The sequence below is a fragment of the Pseudorasbora parva genome, chromosome 19, assembly GCF_024679245.1.
Source record: "Pseudorasbora parva isolate DD20220531a chromosome 19, ASM2467924v1, whole genome shotgun sequence".
Lineage (NCBI taxonomy): Eukaryota > Metazoa > Chordata > Actinopteri > Cypriniformes > Gobionidae > Pseudorasbora > Pseudorasbora parva.
Genome location: NC_090190.1, coordinates 17933814 through 17952249, shown reverse-complemented (window position 1 = coordinate 17952249; position 18436 = coordinate 17933814). Strand labels below are relative to the sequence as shown.

Genomic DNA, 18436 nt, shown 5'->3' with positions numbered 1-18436 from the left:
CCTAAGTTTTGGTCTTTGCATGATCTGAGACTGCTAAGTGAAGTCAGTGACAACTGCGGTTTGCAGGCTTCAGCATGTCATCCTGTTCAAGACACATCTGCATATGTATGTGTGTATTTTTGGTCATGTGGGAGACGGAACTATCTTTAAACACTAGTCTTTTTCACATCTTCATGAGCAACCACAGGGCCGGACACTAGCTAGTGAAACCTTAACTGAACCTCTTTTTAATTACCGTAATAACCTCTTTTAATGATAATGTGTTTTGAGTCATTGCAGAGTGCAAATGAAGTATAAACACTGCTTGGCCTTCTGAACTAATTTTGTTTAGTTTCAAATTGTGTATTCATTAAAATAAGCTGTAAAACATTATACAGTAGATCATTATCTTATAAGAGTATGAAGGGCATTTCCGAAAGCCCACCCTCTTCCTCTGGTCCTGCAATCACAGGGAGTGTGGATCTAGACTACTGTCAAGAATTAGATCTTGCACATAGTGTGAGCTTAGCTGCCCACACACACTAATCTAGGATCTGCTTCATTCTTGCAAAACCTACTCAAAACTATAAACAGGACCAAACAAGACAGACAGGAAAGGATACACAGCATGCCATTTATGGAGAAATAAAGGGATGCCGGGAGGAGTTGTGATACCAATCAGCAGTGAAACTATCCAAATTAACATGTAGTTCACCGTTTTACAAATTGCATGCATTTAAAGCTAAGTGATACTAAGGTCTTTTCATGTGTATAATTGGCAACCAAAGCACTGTAGAATCTCAAAAGGAGGACATTTAAGAGCATATGAATTTCTCTAAAGCCAAAATGTTATTTCTGTATGCCCCGGTTTCAGAGACGAGGCTTAGTGTTAGTTCACCCAAAAATAAAAATTATGTCATAAATACTTACCCTCCTGTTGTTCGACACCAGTAAGATTGATCTTTTAATTTTTGTTGAAATTCGATGGCTCAGAAAGGCTTCCACTGACACAATGTCATTTCCTCTCTCAAGACCCATAAAAGGAAAGATTCCGTTACAAAGTCCATCTCACAATGGTTCTACAATAAAAGTGACAAGAATAGTTTTTCTGCGAACCCCCCCCCCCCCCCCCCAAAAAAAAAACTAATTATATAATGATGGGCCGATTTTAAAAAACAGCTTCATAAAGCATCGAAGCATTTTGAATCAGCGTATCGCATGTTAAACCGCTAAACTGCTGAAATCACGTGACTTTGGCGATCCGAACCGCTGATTTGATACACTGATTCATTAAGCTCTGAGTTTACAAAGCAGTGTTTTGAAATTGGCTTATCGCTATATACGTTATTTTGTTTTTCGCACAAAAACTATTCTCGCCGCTTCATAAAAGTATTGAACTAACCCTTTAAGTTAGTCCCAGTCTGAAATGCATGTTTGAGCTTGAAACTTAAAAACGTTTCAGTTTTTAACTGAAAGCAATTTACGCCATAAAGGGTTAGTTCACCCAAAAATGTAATTTCTTTCATTAATGACTCACCCTAATGTCGTTCCACACCCGTACGACCTCTGTTCATCCTCGGAACACAGTTTAAGATATTTTAGATTTAGTCCGAGGCCTTTCTGTCCTTTGAATGTAAGTGTATGCACATTTTGCTGTCCACATCCAGAAAGGTAATGAAAACATCATCAAAGTTGTCCATATGTGACATCATTTGTATAGTTAGACTCTTTTAAAGCATAACAAAAACTACAACTTTATTCAGCATTTCTCCTCTTCCGTGTTCCTCAAATAAAGAATCAAATGGTCATGAATCAGCGCATTGATTCATGATTCGGATCACATGTCAAACTGGCAAATTGCTGAAATCACGTGACATTGAAATCACAGTGGAACGACATTGGGGTGAGTCATTAATAAAAGAAATTTCATTTTTGGGTGAACTAGCCCTTTAAATATGTCATTGGCATTGTTCTGTCTCAAGAAGCACACCAGTTTTTTTTTCTAAGCAACATTTATAATAATTGAACTAAAATTGAATCTGTTTATTCTACTTTTGTACATCAAACAATTATAAACAATAATAATCTTTTATTATTGTTTATAATTGATTAATGTACAAATGTAGAATAAGCAGATTTGTATATTTATATTTAGGTGATGCTGAGTAATTCAGTTTATTGTAAGGAATGTTTATGCAATTAAAATAGTTTAAGAACAGTGGAAATCAGAAAATGAGATTAGTCAGTATAGCCTAAATAATTCATCTATAACTATTAAACACAGATAATTTAATGCAGATCTTGTCGACATTACAGTAATGCCTAAAAATAATAATTTCAATACCCAAAAAAGAATACAACCTATAAATTATAATGACTTCTGTGGAATTTCTTAAATAGAAGACCACAGGTGATAAAAACAAAAACACAAGGGGGATTTTTGTATGATCGAAAACTGAAACTGAAAACAGAAATACTCAAGAAATAAACATTCTGAATTAATACAATACAAAATTAGCTACATCAGATCTGTGCATTATAAACCATAAAGACTAAGGAACACATTAGTGTAATTCTTACATTCTAACTTTTTTGAGGTACAAGCCTGAGTTTGCGTTTCATTTTTTTTTTCTGACAGGGAGGTGCTTTAACCCCCTAAGTCAACCACAGGACCTGCCTCACTTCCTGTAGAATGCAGAAAAAAGACACTTCCTCATTGAGTCTCCATGGTAATGAAACTGAACATTGAATGGAAATACTGCAAATATTAGACGTATACATATCAAGAGTTCAGATGCAAAAGCCACTTCGGTCAAAAATGAGATAATGATACTGGGTGAATGCTCTCCGCATATAGTGTACGTTCATACGCATACAATACTTTCACTTCAAACCCACTAAATCCCAGTTATGTGCTAATTTTCCTGATCACATGAGAGACATTAATTAAAAAGTAATCTGTGATTCTGAAAGAGTATTTAGAGTTTATAATACAATTTATAATATTTCAAGGGTTCAATAAGCTCAATCAACAACATTTTTGGAATAATGTTCACCCCCCCAAAAAACCAAAAAACAAGAATTTCTATATATATATATATATATATATATATATATATATACACATACACACACACACACACACACAGTTAAAACAAAATTTATTCAGACACCTTTAACATTTTCTCATATTATCATATGGTTTATTCACCATAGTTTATAAAATGGTAATATATTATTACAAGAACTCAGTAATACTGTGTCAGAACAAATTCATCTAGATTTATTTAGTTTAAGAACACAATTTGATAATACCAATTAAGTTCAATCAATTACAGAGCAATGCTTAATTTTGTTCAGCCTGAGGTGTTAAAGGTCGCATTAGGAATTAAAGAAAAAACACTTAAGCAAAATATGGTCAGGTCAAAGTGTATGAATAATTTTGGTCCTAAATTTGTATAACTTTTAGTGGTAGTCCACTGTATGAAGAATTTTCTGGTATAATATGTCAGTTTCCTTTAGTTTGCTATCCTCACTTACACAAATGAACTAGTGTCCTGCACCCACTAGTAAACAATATATCTAGTGTCTGAATAATTTTTGGTTTGACAAGACATAAAAAAATAACCAATTTCAGAATCTAAAAATATTATTATGCATTTTAACTTTGATTGCAGTTATTTATGAAAACATATAATGCATTATAATACATTATGAATACCTTTACAATGCATTATATAAGGGCTTTAACTAAAGTGCTATACCAACAAAGTGAAAATTCATTTTTATGGTAGACAAAATTATGACACAAGTGCTGCTGATGTCATACTGAACCCAGAATATTCGTGTGATTAGAAATAGAACCTCGAGTACAGAGCAATCCAATCGCTTTTTTTAAATAGCGCCAAAGTGTCTGACCCAATTCATTCTAAAAAGTCTTAAAATTGTTTTTCAATGAAGGCTTCATATGCAGAACTATTGATTTAATGGATTCAGTCATTTTGACAAATGTGACTTTAGTTTTTTAAAGGTGCTCTTTGTTTTATCCGGCATGAGAGCCGCTCTTATTTTAGGAATTGGCCCTTGTTTAGATGTCTTAACTCCACTAGGGGGTGTCAAATCCTGCTGAGCATAAGTTGATGTTTCTTGGTTTTCTCTGTTTTGAGTTCTGTGTTGTAATCGAGAGCCACTCTGTGACCGCCGTTGTGCAACGGATTTAGAAGGCTGGCGACCTCTTTCCTGTTGAACCTCTCGTTGCAATTGATAGCCCGTTTGGGAATGTGAGGCAGAGGAGCTACTAACAGAAGTAGTGTACACAGCACCAGGATTCTGATCTCCGTTTAGGTTCTCCATTCTGGCACTTGGTTTTTGTCTTGGTAAAGAGCTGCTGCGTCGCAATATGTTCCTCTCCATGCGTTTAGGCGGTGCAATGTCAACATCCAATCCAAGAAGCTTTTGCTTTGCTTCATAACTGTCTTTTGATGACCCCACCACTTTTATAATGTTATCTTCCTGTCTAATTAAAATGTTGTAGATCATTTGGAACGAGCGAGCTTTCTGGACAATTTGTCTCTTCTGATTTTGGTCACATTCATTCAGGTCGATTTCTTGTGTGCGTAGAGATCCAGTGATTTCATGCATCAATTCAGACAATTCTTTAGCTGCTTCCTTACAGTTTCCTCCCGAGAGTTTAACCATAACAACTCCTGATTCTTCTTTATGATTAATATGAGTGTGGTGATCTGATTTTATTTGATTTATAAAGTCAGCCTTAAAGTGCATTATGTATTCCCACACATCTGGATCCACAGGGATGGACATCTCAGTTTGCCTGAGAGACAAGGTATTCCACCGCTGAACGCTTATGTGGGAATCCTCAGAGATACTGGAGGGACTGCTAAAGGGACTTTCTGTGCTAGAGCTTCCATCCGGTAGAGAGGAATTCTGCAAAAATGCCTGTCTGTATTGGGACTCTGGGGATCTTGAGGTTATTCCTGAAGATGTGCTTCTGCCTTCAGCATACACTGAGTTGCCATTGTTGTGACTGCGCCTTGATGTGAAATTGGATCTGGATTCATAGTCACTGGAGTCACTTTTTGCAGCTCCGGAGAGCGAGTCAGATGAGTAGCCATTAGTGTAATGCCAAGGTGTTCCTCTTTGAGGGTAGGTTTCTTGCACCAGAAACTGCACGAGTTTTGGATAAATGAGTTGGAGTTGGAGAAAGGAACCCTGCAATCGCAGCTGTCCTGAGCTGGTCCTTGACAACTGAAACCCATGGCTATGAAGAAGTTCTTGGATTTTGCGGTGATTGGAGAACAGGTTCATATCAAGGACTGCTTCGGCTGGCATGTCCAGCTGAGAAAATATAAACATGAGCATGTTAAGGGAATATCTTTGCCATGCCACACTACTGGGCTGTTATTTATTTAGCCTGTGCATAAATATTCAAATGAAACAAGATGTTAGGAGAATGACAATGATATGGAATTTGCAGTGACTGGATTATTTGGAGGAATGCTGTATGCTAAATGAAGTGTGGATTACCAATGTAGCGTCTTACCTGAGGATTATGCACCTTTTTAACATCCAGTGGGTAAAACTCACTCTCCACTATCAAAACATGAGTGTGTTGCAAGACTCCTGGTACTAAGACATTAAATGGAAAAAAAAGGCATGTTAACCATGGAATTTGACATTATGCTTAAATAAACGCAGAGAACAAAATATCAAGGCAAAGTATACCTTCGGCTGATTCAAAGACTACGTAAGCCTGGCCTTTGTTGGAGGTGGGATAAATCACAATTAAAACATCTCCTCCTTTGTTACTGCGCCTCAAAAAGTGCATGGTTAATTTGTCAATCATCGTATTTTTGGGGTAGTTGTCCGGGAGCCCATTAACTTCAATAACCATTTCCTTCATGGCCATCTAAATCTAAAACAATAGTGGGGGAGGGAGGATGTTACAAAATTAAGTTATTACAACACAAAAGGAAATATGTTTCTATCTAATATGAAATTTTGGAAAAAAAACTTCTTGTTGTTACTGCTGCTTAGATATACACAGAACAGACATAAAATTATGACCAATTCATATTAACACTAAAAATACTAAAAACATTAATTCCTCCTAATATTGAGTTAGCCCCCCTTTTGCTGCCAAAACAACCCTGAGCCATCGAGGCATGCATAGACCCTTGAAGGTGTGCTGTGATATCTGACACCAAGATGTTAGCAGCAAATCCTTCAAGTCCTGTAAGTTGCGAGGTGGGGCCTTCATGATCAGACTCGTTTGTTCAGCACGAGACCGGGAACACCCCACAAGAGCTGCAGTTTTGGAGATGCTCTGACCCAGTTCTCTAGCCATCACAATTTGACCCTTAACTCATTCAAATCCTTACGCTTGCCTATTTTTCTGCTTCTAACATAATAACGTTGAGGACAAAATACTCACCTGCTGCCTAATACATCCCACCCTTAAACTGGTGCCGTTATGAAGAGATAATCAGTGTTATTCACATCCCCTGTCTGTGGTCATATTCATGTTATGCCTGATCGGTGTATATCTCAAGTTAAAATGTTCGGCTGAATCACACCCCATCTACACCTGGATGAGGAAATGCTTGACATTTTTAAATAAGGGCTTGAATGCTATGCCTGAACTTGAAAGCTACAACATTGTCATAGGGTGAAAAAAGGGAAACAAACAAAAAAGAATAAACACCATAAATGGCAACAAATAAACTACGAACATGTGAATACGAAAATACAAGACAGTCATTTATAGAATACATTTTTTTAAATAATAATAATAAAACAGCACTAAATTACGTGAAAAATGTAAAACATTTACACCAGGTAACTAAGTGAACATTTTCGTTCACTTATTAGTAAACGGCTTGCTAAAAGAGAGCGAGATTGTTGTTGCAAGTTACTACAGGCAACTGACTCTATAAAGTGCTGGTTGACTCTCATATTATACGTAACTCACAAATTATAACTCCCAAGATAACTGAAACAGAATGTTGTTGTTGGATACCTTTGTGGTTTTCTCAGTGGGGCATCAAACGTAGTAAACCTGTTTTACACCTGGCATTCTATTTCTAACATAACATCAAGAGCAGGAAATGCAATTTAGTTTAACAATAATTGTACAGCAAATGGTGAACTATTTTATGCTTAGAAATTTACAAACTCATACCTGTGGCAGATTATATCGATATAAATACGTTCGCCAGGATGAGATAGCAACGAAAGACTCGGACGTCCTCGTTCTTGAGCGAAAGTGAAACTACTCAGTGCTCGCAGAAAAAGGGGGCGTGCCCCTAGCGCGCACTTACAAATAAATTATCTCGTATTGTTTCAGTAAGAAGAACATTTTCTCCATTCTTCTCACCTTTAAATAAAGTTTATTATTATTTAACATTTCGACTTATAGATTAAATAAATAATAAATAAAAAAAATAGTGGTGGAGCATGTATGACGTCACTTTGTAGGCCAACCAGCAGTTAGCATCTCACTGGTTCAAACTCTCAAACGGAGAGATATAAACACGCAATTGCAAGAAAAAGAGTCAAGAATTGTGAGATACAAATGTTATATGTAGAAATGTTATAGGTTTAAAAGTTATCTGTGTAAAATAGTATAGGTTTAAATATTATTTCTTGCTGTAACTGTCCCCTATGAGCATGTGAATATTATGACTTGATAACATCAAATTCATGCTTTAATAGTAGACTAATAATTTAAGGTTTCATCAGTCCAGTCTGTGCCTTGCAACATCTGCGTTTAGCTTCAAATGGTGTCTTCAACGACATAATTCTACACAAATCAAGTATGGAGGACCAAATAACTCAAAATGAAATAATTCACTAAATAATGAATTCAATATAACAACAATTAAATTACCAGTTTATTCTGAAATAATTAATTACTTAATTAATTAATTAATAAATAAATAATTAAATGTATCTATTTATTTTGTAAAATTACATGAAATTGTTTAATATATTTCACAGTGACCTCTTCCACATACTTTGCTGTTTAAAAAAATCAATTTTTTCATTATTTATTGTTCTTTTTCAAAAATATGCTTTTCATAATAATATGCTACATTTATGAATGACGCCTACGAATCAAGCATTTCCAATGCACCATTTTCCCAAAGATTTTTTTCATAATAATAGTGGACATTTCACAAATGCCAATCAACAGGCAGTGTGCGGAACTTGGTGCTGATTGGTATGAAGTTGAAGTGTGGACGGACAAGACAGATCGATCTTTGTGTGGTGTGGTGACATCACAGAACACCAACGGTGCTTCTCATTTCTTATTTGTGACTGAAAATGTATTTTGACTATTGAATTTTCTAAAAACCTGAAAACTATGAGAACCGTGGCTGTGTTTAAGGCAGTATGTTTTTATCTTGATCAATTCCTACTGCCATATTAATTTCCAGTCAATTCCCCTATTTCCCATAGACGGTAAAAGAAATGGACACAGCGACCCCATAGACTTCAACGGCAGAACGTGAAGTAAATTAGAAGCACTCAGGTCCTGATGGCTGAGCTTGTAGTAGTTGTGAAAAGTGAAATCTGAATCACGTTGTTTAAATGTTTTGTCCCGTTGCTTTTGGCTCACTATCGGCTTCTCCCCATTCTTCTCCCTTGACTTTATGTCTCCACGTCCCCCCGACTGTCTGATAGACAGTAAAAGATTGCCTGCGAGCGTCTCCTCCTGTTTATATGGTAATTTCTCCACCGTGCGACAGTCGTGTTGGTTATGACGCAATCGTTAGCCTATTTTTACAAAAACAGCTTCTACGGGGCGATAGTGTAAGATACAAGGTAATGGAGCCTTTTCTACATTGTCGTGTCTCTTTATAAATAAACAATGGACAAATTGAGTCTTAAAACGCCTCAGATGTAAAGTTATTCACTGTCAAAGTGACTCAAAAATTAATGGGAGTCAATGGGATTAACAGCAGGTGATGGCTTGGTTAGCAAACGCCACCCTTATGAGTGGTATGCTTTCCAAGTGCTAGATTACGCCCATGCCACTTGCCAGACCCAGACAGAAAAAAGTAATCAATCTGAAAGGATTATCCAATTAGTGCCAAGCTCCACCCACTGCCTGTTGATTGGCATTTGTGAAATGTCCTCTATCATTATGAAAAAAAATCTGAAAATGGTGCTTTGGAAATGCATGATTCATCAAATAGGCATCATTCGTAAATGCAGCATATTATTATGAAAAATACAACATTAAATAATAATAAAAAAAATAGATTTTTAAACATAATAGTGTGTGTGGAATAGGTCATTGTGAAATGTATTAAACAATTTCATGTAATTTTCCAAAATAAATAGATCCATTTATTTATTTAATTCATTAATATTAACTTAATTATTTACTAAGTTAATAAATTAATTATTTAATTATTTCAGAATAAACTGGTAAATTTAATTGAATTCATTATTTATTTATTTAATTATTTCATTTTGAGTAATTAGGTCCTCCATAATGAAGACCGTATATTTTGGCATTACAATTCTGACAAACAAAAAGCTTCACTAAGCTTCCGACAACTTTTAGTTGTCTCAAAACATTTTCCAAGAACGTTTGACTTAGACTAAATTATAAGAGCAGTTAAGAGATAAAAAATGGTTTGTTTTATATCTAGATGTTTTGCAATGATAATTACGTAAAGTCAGAATGCCCATTCGGTCCAGAGATAGTCTTTTTAGGATAATATTATGTACTCTTGTTTTACTAGAAAAACTGTTGGGCTGTATCCAGTGCACTGTAATGTTGGCTAATAAAATGATATCGAGTTATATTCAGTTTTGTATGCTAAAATTTAGTCAGTCAAATCATCCATTTGTTTTTTTCAATAAGTGATTATCGATTAGCCTATAGGATTAGGAGACAAACTACGCTTCGTGGTTCCATACAGGTGGATTTGATTTGATTCACTAACCTTTCAAAATAGTCATTTGTTTGTGAATTAAACTACATTGACCACTAGCTGCATTTATACCATGGAGACAAACTCATAAGTGAGTAATCTTATTAAATAATATTTATTTTGTTGTAGGGTGGGTGATATCAGAATGGGCCATTTAAGGTTTGGGGATTCCAGCCTCTCTGGAACTTAAAGCCACCAATGAATGCAAAGCTTTCAAACTGTTGTCATAAATGTACCTGACAAGTAACGGCTGATTTGATTGGTTTAGCATTGGTTGCTATGGTCGGCGGGGCAATAATTCAAATCAACACTGTACCAGAAAGCTGCATGGTAAGTAGCCTGGCATACCAAATCTAACTAAACTACAATAAGGATTATATATATATATATATATATATATATATATATATATATATATATATATATATATATATATATATATATATATATATATAAAGCATGCACATAAAAAAACTATGCACACATGTCAATGTGGAAACCCAACTCAGATGTGCAGTATACCGATTTACCTTATTAGTTGATAATTCTGATTATGTTCAAGATGGACTTTTCTACTATAGCTCTCTGAGAAAACCTAGCAATCAGGTGTTTTCAATCTCATTTGAAATGAGCAGTGTTACGCATTACAAGTAACATGCATAACGCAATCAGATTGTGTTTTTATGTTGCGAGTAATGCACTACAAGAACTGTGCATAATGCAATCAGACTCCTTTCTGATCCAACAAGTAATCCATTACAAGAACCATGCATTACTCGTAACATCAAAAAGTAATCGGATTATGTAATGCATGTTGCTTATAATATATGACTTAACTTGTAACATAAAAAAGTAATATGATTATGTAAAGTAATGAATTACAAGTACCATGCATTATGTAATCAGATATACGTTTTGATCAAGGATTGCAGATTATCAAAGATATTTGAAAATTATCAAAAACATTTGCCCTTTTCTTTACACAAGTGCCATTTGGAACTCCTAAAGACAAAGAGATGCTTGAAGGCCTGTAGGCCAAATGTGTCAACTATAGTATAGTGGGGGGAGTTTGGTCTGATTGGTCAATTTGAATATGTCACTTTAGGGTTGTCACATGGTCAAGAAAAGGATAAAAGAAGATTTTAACTGTTGCTCTGGCTCTCTCTTCTAGGGGCCTTTTCTTTGGCTCTTCTCTTCTCTTTATCTCTCTCTCTCCATCCCTCAGATAACATTCTATTCACGCAGTGTACAATTAATGGTACAAGTTATCATCTCATACACCTATATTTTAAGTGTAACCATAACCAGATTTTGTCATTAAATTCTTTCAATTATAAATTATTTGCTAACTACTTTTGATTTGGTGTTGACTTTGAAGTGCTACCTATAGCAATACAATATAGTCATATTAAAGCAACGCTCGCCCACATATTTTGCTATTGTAACTGCGCTTATTTCCGTTGTTGGTATATGTAGCAGTGGGTGGTTATAGACGAGAAAAGTACCGTTTTCTTCCGTCTTGCTGATAAAGTTTTAGCCGTTCAGCAACCCTGCAGCCTGAACCACTGTAAGAGACCCACCCATACAAGAGTAATGCATTACAAGCAACATGCTTTACATAATCAAATTACTTTATGATGTAATAATACATTACAAGTCACATACATTACGTCAGGGGTTCCCAAACCTGTCCTGGAGGACCCCCAGCACTGCATATTTTGTATGTCTCCCTAATCAGATTACTTTATGATGTAATAATACATTACAAGTCACATACATTACGTCAGGGGTTCCCAAACCTGTCCTGGAGGACCCCCAGCACTGCATATTTTGTATGTCTCCCTAATCAGATTACTTTATGATGTAATAATACATTACAAGTCACATACATTACGTCAGTGGTTCCCAAACCTGTCCTGGAGGACCCCCAGCACTGCATATTTTGTATGTCTCCCTAATCAGACACACCCACTTCAGGTCTTGCCATCTCTACTAATGAGCTGATGAGTTGGATCAGGTGTGTCTGATGAGGGAAACATGCAAAACGTGCAGAGCTGGGGGTCCTACAGGACAGGTTTGGGAACCACTGCATTACGTAATCACATTACCTTTTGATGGTAATGCAAATTACATTTTAATAACACAAATACTTGTATTTACAGTTACAAAAAGGTACTGCAGATGAAGCATTTTCAAAAAAAAAGTCAGAACTAATATGAATTGTAGCTGAAATATAGCTTTGGATGCATGATGTCCACTGTAGTGGACAGATGATTAATCAGAATTTCCTCCCAATCTAAAATTAACACTAGGAAAATGAAACCATGACATAACTCATTAGATATTGCTTGATGCTAAATAAAAGGTTTTCCCTGCCAGTCTCCTAGGATAGAAGGAATAGATTGATATTCTGGAGCAACTTGGCATTTCTGAGTGGCCATTGGCCATTTTAGGTTTAAGAGAAGAAGAAAAAAATTGACATACAAGGACTTATAGTATGCATGTATTGGAGGATACAAGGGTCCACTGTAGAGGTTGATGTGCAACTATGCCATGCATATGCAAGAAAACGCTTTTAAAATAGCTGTCCACTTTAGTGAACTCTGCTCGAAAGGGTTACACAAAATCAGATTAAAAATAAAAAACGGACTTCAGGATAATGGATCCGGAAGTGCTAAAATGCTAACATACTTCCCAGTTTTGGCCTACAAAGTGAAGTCATACCTGTTCCACACTATACGTTTTTTAAAATAATTTTTTTTACTTTTAGTCATCCGTAAAGAGTTCCCTTTAAAGGATACCAAACTTAAATCTATGCTATTTAATATTTAGTTTGGAAAAGTAATTTTCATGTTGATGCTCAAAAAGGGGGACTGACCATTAACATGTAGTTTTGTTTCAGACTTTGAAGATAAAAAGTTGTTAAACTTAGCAAAACACTGATGCTTCAGGACTAGAGTTAAAGAGCTCTGATATACAGCACAGCAAATGATGTGTATTTTATTTTGAATAGCTACAAGGCTTGAATTGACCCACAAACATCTAGTCGAATAATTATGTATGCATCTTTCACAATGCATCAGGGTGTAGAAACTTTGGTAACACTTTATTTTAAGGTTCAGTTATTAACTATTAACTAATTGATTATCATCAGGCATATTACTAGGATAATGGCTATTTATTAGTACTTATAAAGCACATTTAATGCTTTATTATGCCTGACCTTATTCTACATCCCTTAATCCTACCCGATTTCTAAACTTAAATGCTACAAAAACTACCTTACCAACTATTAATAGTAAGCAGTGAATTAGGACTTTGAGGCAAAAGTCATAGTTAAAAGTGAATGTTCCCCATACTAAAGTTACCGAAAATGTATATGCACGTTCATGATTTTTCTTTTTAAAGAATGCATGTAAAAATACATAGCATTTTAGATAGATTGCATAATCTAGTTTTTACCATCTGCATACGAGTTATGTACTGACAAGTGTGGTAAAGCTAATTTTTCCTCCATTCACAAAGTAGGGAGGTTTGTGACCCATGAACAAAAGTATACAAATTTTGTATGCACATTTCACAACTGAAATTTTGTATGCATGTTCATGACCATAAATGAGGTAAAACTTCCAAGAACTAGGCTACATAGGTTAAACATGGTTTCAGATAGCTTGAAACAAGGAACAACGCATTTAACATCTGCACAGAAATAAGTGGGGAAAGCTCCTTTTTAGCTTTATAGGTTGGTTAAAAAAAAGAAATATAATTTGGTGTCTGTAAAGTTGCCTTAGTTAGAACATTAAACCAAACGAGACCTCAATGTGGAACTCGCCAAACGCAAGCTCTTTAAAGTAACCATGAAAATCAAAATTGACCATTTACTTTTTTTTGTGCACATTACTAATCTTGTGCTGAACGGTTACCCCTTGCAAGTGAATACACAGAACTTGTTTGTCATGGTAATCTTTAATCAATATGTAAATTTGCTTCCAGTTAGTTACAAGCGAGTAATAAGACTTATAAAAAACAAAACAACAGCAAAACACTACCAAACAAAAACAGAACCAACAATGGTTGCTTTCTTTAAATTAAAAAAAAAACACCTTTAGTGTAATATTTTAATTATAAAACATTCCTCAACATTTGAACCTACACAGGGCTCTAGACTGTGACAAATGGTTTTATGATTGAAAAAAGTTTGTTATGAATGCCCGAGGGGCCATGATGGAATTTTTTTAATTTTGGCTAAAAATTAGCCATTTAAAAGCCCCCACTGGGGATACTGGTATTACCAGTGTTGCTACACATCAATTAACAAGTGGGAAAATTCTCACCGTTACATCCCTATTGCACAATGCTATTGCACTTTGGCTGGCACTGAGCCAGAATCATTTACAAGCACTAGCAAAACAATACATTTAGCATTTGTAAAATACAAGGCGATGTTTATGGAAATGGCAATAACAATTAATTAACGACATATATTCATATCAGACACACATTGTGTAAGTAACTATGACGTTTAATCTCTCCCAGTTTACATTTCCATTTTTGTATTTTTTCAACAAAGCACGTTCGCTTACATGTATTTCAGAATAGGAATATGAGGTAGTTGATGATATAGCCAGCAAGTTTGTGAATATTTTGACCATGGACTGTAAAAAATATGGCTGTAGTGTCCGTGACATCACCCATAGGATTCCAATAAGCCCATCTGAAGCGTAAAGTAGAAACGAGCTGGGCGTTGCCATTTTGCGAGCGCTCCCGGATAACAGAAACTGGGGCAAAAAGGTGGGATGTGGGCGGCGCTTAGGTGACACAGACTATAGACTGCAGATAAATGGCTATCCATCTGCCACTCAAAGTAACCACACCCTTAATTATGCAGAACTTTAAGGCTTTATATAATTAAAAAAAATAGTTTAAAAAAATTAAAATAAAAAAATAAAAATCACCCCCTCAGAAGTCATGAATGACAAAATAAGCCATATAGACCAAAAAAATTGTACCAGGCTGTAAACATGTTTTTTTTTTCTGCTGTAAAGTTGGGAATTTTATCATGGGGCTCAATTTGATTCTTCTCCCAATGGAGCCTGTCCCTAGTGGCCAGTCGAGGAATTGTAGCTTAAATTACTTCTGTATTGGCTTCAAGAGAGACTGCGGGAGGATGCTGCTTGATTTTAATGTAAAAACAGATCTGCCATACAGCCCTTTATACTTTAAAGTAACAACTATGGCAATAATACTTCTGTTATACATGTTATGCCAGATAATATTTTAGTAAAGTTCTCTTTTAATTTATGGTTGTTGGAAGCAATTTAAATATTTAGTCAAGTCATCTTGACATCAGTGCAAAAGTAGCATATAGCCTACACTAATTTAAAAAATAAGTTACCTGGTTGCCTTAATTTTGAGTTCATTGAAATTAAATTTGAGTTAATACAATGTATATTTTGAGATTTAAAAACCTTTACTTAATTATTAAAAGATTTAGTAAGCATACTGGGTAATTGTGATGACGCAGTGGAACATTCCAAATTGTGCTATTTTCATGATTTATCAAATTTTTTATGTAGTTCAGATACAATAATATTCTGAGTTTCTATTTATTAAACCGATTTCCTTCATTGTATCAACTCAAATTTTTAATTTCAATAAACTCAATTAAGACAACCAGGTTACTTTTTTTTAGTTAAACCAACAATATTTTGACGAGAATTATTCACTATCATCATGCAAAGTCATTATGATTAATATTTTTAAAAAATAGGTGCGACCAAATTGAAAGTCCGTGCAACCAACTGAGAAACTTAGTCGCACCAGTGACCACTGGTAATAATAAGTCTAGAGCCCTGCAACAATACATTCAACAAAAATAAATGTTAAACGGCAATCCAGTATGTAATAGTCACTACTGTCATTAATCTTGCCTTACTCAAAATGTGATCAACACCACCTCAGCAAAGCAGGGGCTTCTACCTGTGAAATAAATAAGAACATTATTTACATGAAGCAAGATTATTTCTTACCATAAGAGTATAGACAACTAGTTTAAATGTTTGAAGATTATATAACCATGCTGGGAAGGGCACCACAGCAGGCCTCAAACCACCTCAAATCTCTCTCTAGCAGACTTCACAGGAAAGGCAAGAGTCACAATGACTCAACCTCGCTGAACAGCCTGCAATGACTCTTACAGAGAACATACTAAAACAGTATAAACTGCTGCACTGAAATAGCAGGGTCCCCACTCTTTTTCCAGGATTTTTTAAATTTTACTATGACAGGAATAAAAGACAAAGATCATGCCAAATGAAAGCTTTTCCAGTACAGTTTACTTTTTCTCTAATTTTCCAGGACGAGTGGGAATCCTGAATATGTCTGAATTGTGTCGACAAGACTTACTTGCAGCAGCTGTGGTAGAAACCCATCTCTTAGTCGGCATCAAACTCAAGTCCAATACATATTTAGACTTTTAGGAAACTTCATAATGCTGCAATAGAGAGAGTATTTCAGTACATTTAACAAACAAAAGAGGACTATGCTGGTCGAGACCCTCAAAACATCTTGGAAACAAAGCTTGTCTGGGGTTTCTATAACCATGCTGTATGGGGTAAACAGCACAGCCTCAAACCACCCCATGTCTATCTAGCAGACATACAGGAAAGGACAGAGTCACAAGTTCAGACTCAACCTCGCTGATCAGCCTGCACGACGACGCTCCAGATTTAATTCCGAATGCCCTCCACTTCGCATTAATTACCAACCTAAATTGTTTTAAAGAAAGAAAAAAAAGTTTCATTGGTCTAAAAAAAAACGTATAACTGCTTCTAAATGCAGGAGTGTACACGTTGAAATTGAAATTTAAACATCTGAACTCGTAACTAACGTTACACGTGGACCCGTGACCACGTGTTTTATGGCTGCCTTTTCGAGCTAACGTTTACGGTTACGAATCGTAAATACTAGTTTCCTAGTTAATAAATTGGACATGAACGCCCTCTCAAATCAAAATCTGAATGAGGAGCTCGTACTCATGACTTTAGAAGTGGGATGCTTCCGATCGCACGTGAAGGCAGCATAACAGTTAGCTTTAAAGTTAGCAGTTAGTTTTAAACCACCTCGTTAAAAAAAAGTTCAATAAAACTACTGCTACTACAACCTAAAATGTAAGTTACTATCAAACAAAAATAGTTTACTTAATTACATACAAAACTGCATAAAACCTTTTTAAGGTTTGAAAGTCTTTACAATAATGGAACCTCATATGTTACATATCCAAATGTACATCGAAAAGAACAATAAACAATCTGTTGTTATATTTATTTTCTGATATCCACACCTCACCTTAAGAGAAACGACAAAGAAGGTGCTGCTCCAACGACGGTCCTCAAACTAAGAAAGAAAGTTTCGGAAATCACGTCAGTTGTCCGTCTCTTCTTCTTCTGAGGTTTAACGGCGGCCTTTTGGTGCGTTACTGCCACCAGCTGGAGCACTGACCAACACCGAAGAAAGAATAAAATATTAGTCACGCATTTCAACTCTGAGATAATTTACTAATGTGGCATGCACTTTTCATTGTCCTGACTCCTGAACCATTGTTAAAACGACCTTTTACATTGACTTCGTAATTGTTTTCTTAAAATAATTATGCTTTAATGTTCATAAAGTTGAGCAATATTGATCCTCTCGCATGTTGATTTGACTGGTGATGAACTACAGTTTTTTTAATCATAAATATATATATTTAATTTTTTTATTTTATCAGATATTTCAAGAAAATGTTAAAAAGTTTCATAAATAACTTATTAAACGGGCTCATATTAATTTCAGTTACTAATAATTAACAAATTTACTTACATTTGGGGGTATTTTTTATAGAATGATAATCTGGCTCCATCTAGACCAGACAAATATTAAATAGGGTATCAGCTGCTCTCTGTTCAGCTGAGTCTGCAATGACAATTAAGTTAGCCTAATTATGTTGTCAGCTTTAGTTTATTCCATGGCCAGCTTTTGAACGATTTCATGAAATTATAGTTGAGTAGCATTAATAGCCTATATGGATTATTTATTTTGAAAATGCATAGTAGCTTAATATTCAAACAGTGCACTCATTTAATGCAGTTTACAGTGGTGTCGATTAAAAACGATAACATGTTTTGATGCTTTTGCAAGAACTGTACCTATAGAGACAACCTTACAAACATACACAAATATGAAAATAGTATGATGGAAAATCCTGCTGTTTCCATCTTTTACACTAGAGGGCAGCATAATGCTATTAATCATGCTGACATATCAGTAAACCCTTACTTGTTAAATAAGACCAGAATTTCAGTCACTGCATGGTAATTATTAGTAATACTTACATTCTTTAAGCTTATCATTATACACTAACTGGAATGGCAATGCCATAGACCCCGTGGGAGATGAGATAAGCCTCCTTGCTTGGGGTTTAGTGGCTTTCTCAAAAGCTTTGTCTCAGTAAC

At 35.2% G+C, this 18436-nt stretch overlaps 1 protein-coding gene and 1 non-coding gene across 5 annotated transcripts; both read right to left on the bottom strand.

Moving 5' to 3' along the window:
* Positions 1 to 3123: 3123 nt before the first annotated feature.
* Positions 3124 to 17421, bottom strand: si:dkey-154b15.1 (RNA-binding protein 43). Of its 4 annotated transcripts, XM_067425968.1 has the most exons (6): positions 17292 to 17421; positions 16350 to 16437; positions 15880 to 15923; positions 5722 to 5911; positions 5540 to 5625; positions 3124 to 5334 (listed from the first exon to the last, which is right to left on the bottom strand). In XM_067425968.1, exons 4-6 carry the CDS (start codon positions 5903 to 5905, stop codon positions 3976 to 3978), a joined length of 1629 nt encoding a protein of 542 aa, XP_067282069.1. In that variant the 5' UTR covers positions 5906 to 5911; positions 15880 to 15923; positions 16350 to 16437; positions 17292 to 17421; the 3' UTR covers positions 3124 to 3975. The 4 variants fall into 4 exon arrangements, with proteins under 4 accessions (XP_067282069.1, XP_067282070.1, XP_067282072.1 ...); XM_067425969.1 differs by lacking the exons at positions 15880 to 15923; positions 16350 to 16437; positions 17292 to 17421 and adding exons at positions 7016 to 7079; positions 7178 to 7264; XM_067425971.1 differs by lacking the exons at positions 16350 to 16437; positions 17292 to 17421 and having other exon boundaries at positions 15880 to 16343.
* Positions 16523 to 16657, bottom strand: LOC137048584 (small nucleolar RNA SNORA9). Its single transcript, XR_010899469.1, has one exon. It is a non-coding gene; the product is annotated as a small nucleolar RNA SNORA9 (small nucleolar RNA).
* Positions 17422 to 18436: the final 1015 nt, after the last annotated feature.

Coding starts and splice junctions, on each gene's coding strand:
- si:dkey-154b15.1 (XM_067425968.1), bottom strand. CDS start 5,905: ATGGCCATGAAGGAAATGGTTATTGAAGTTAATGGGCTCCCGGACAAC. Junction 5,626..5,721: donor AGTCTTTGAATCAGCCGAAG/GTATACTTTGCC, acceptor TTAATGTCTTAG/TACCAGGAGTCTTGCAACAC. Junction 5,335..5,539: donor AAAAGGTGCATAATCCTCAG/GTAAGACGCTAC, acceptor ATATTTTCTCAG/CTGGACATGCCAGCCGAAGC.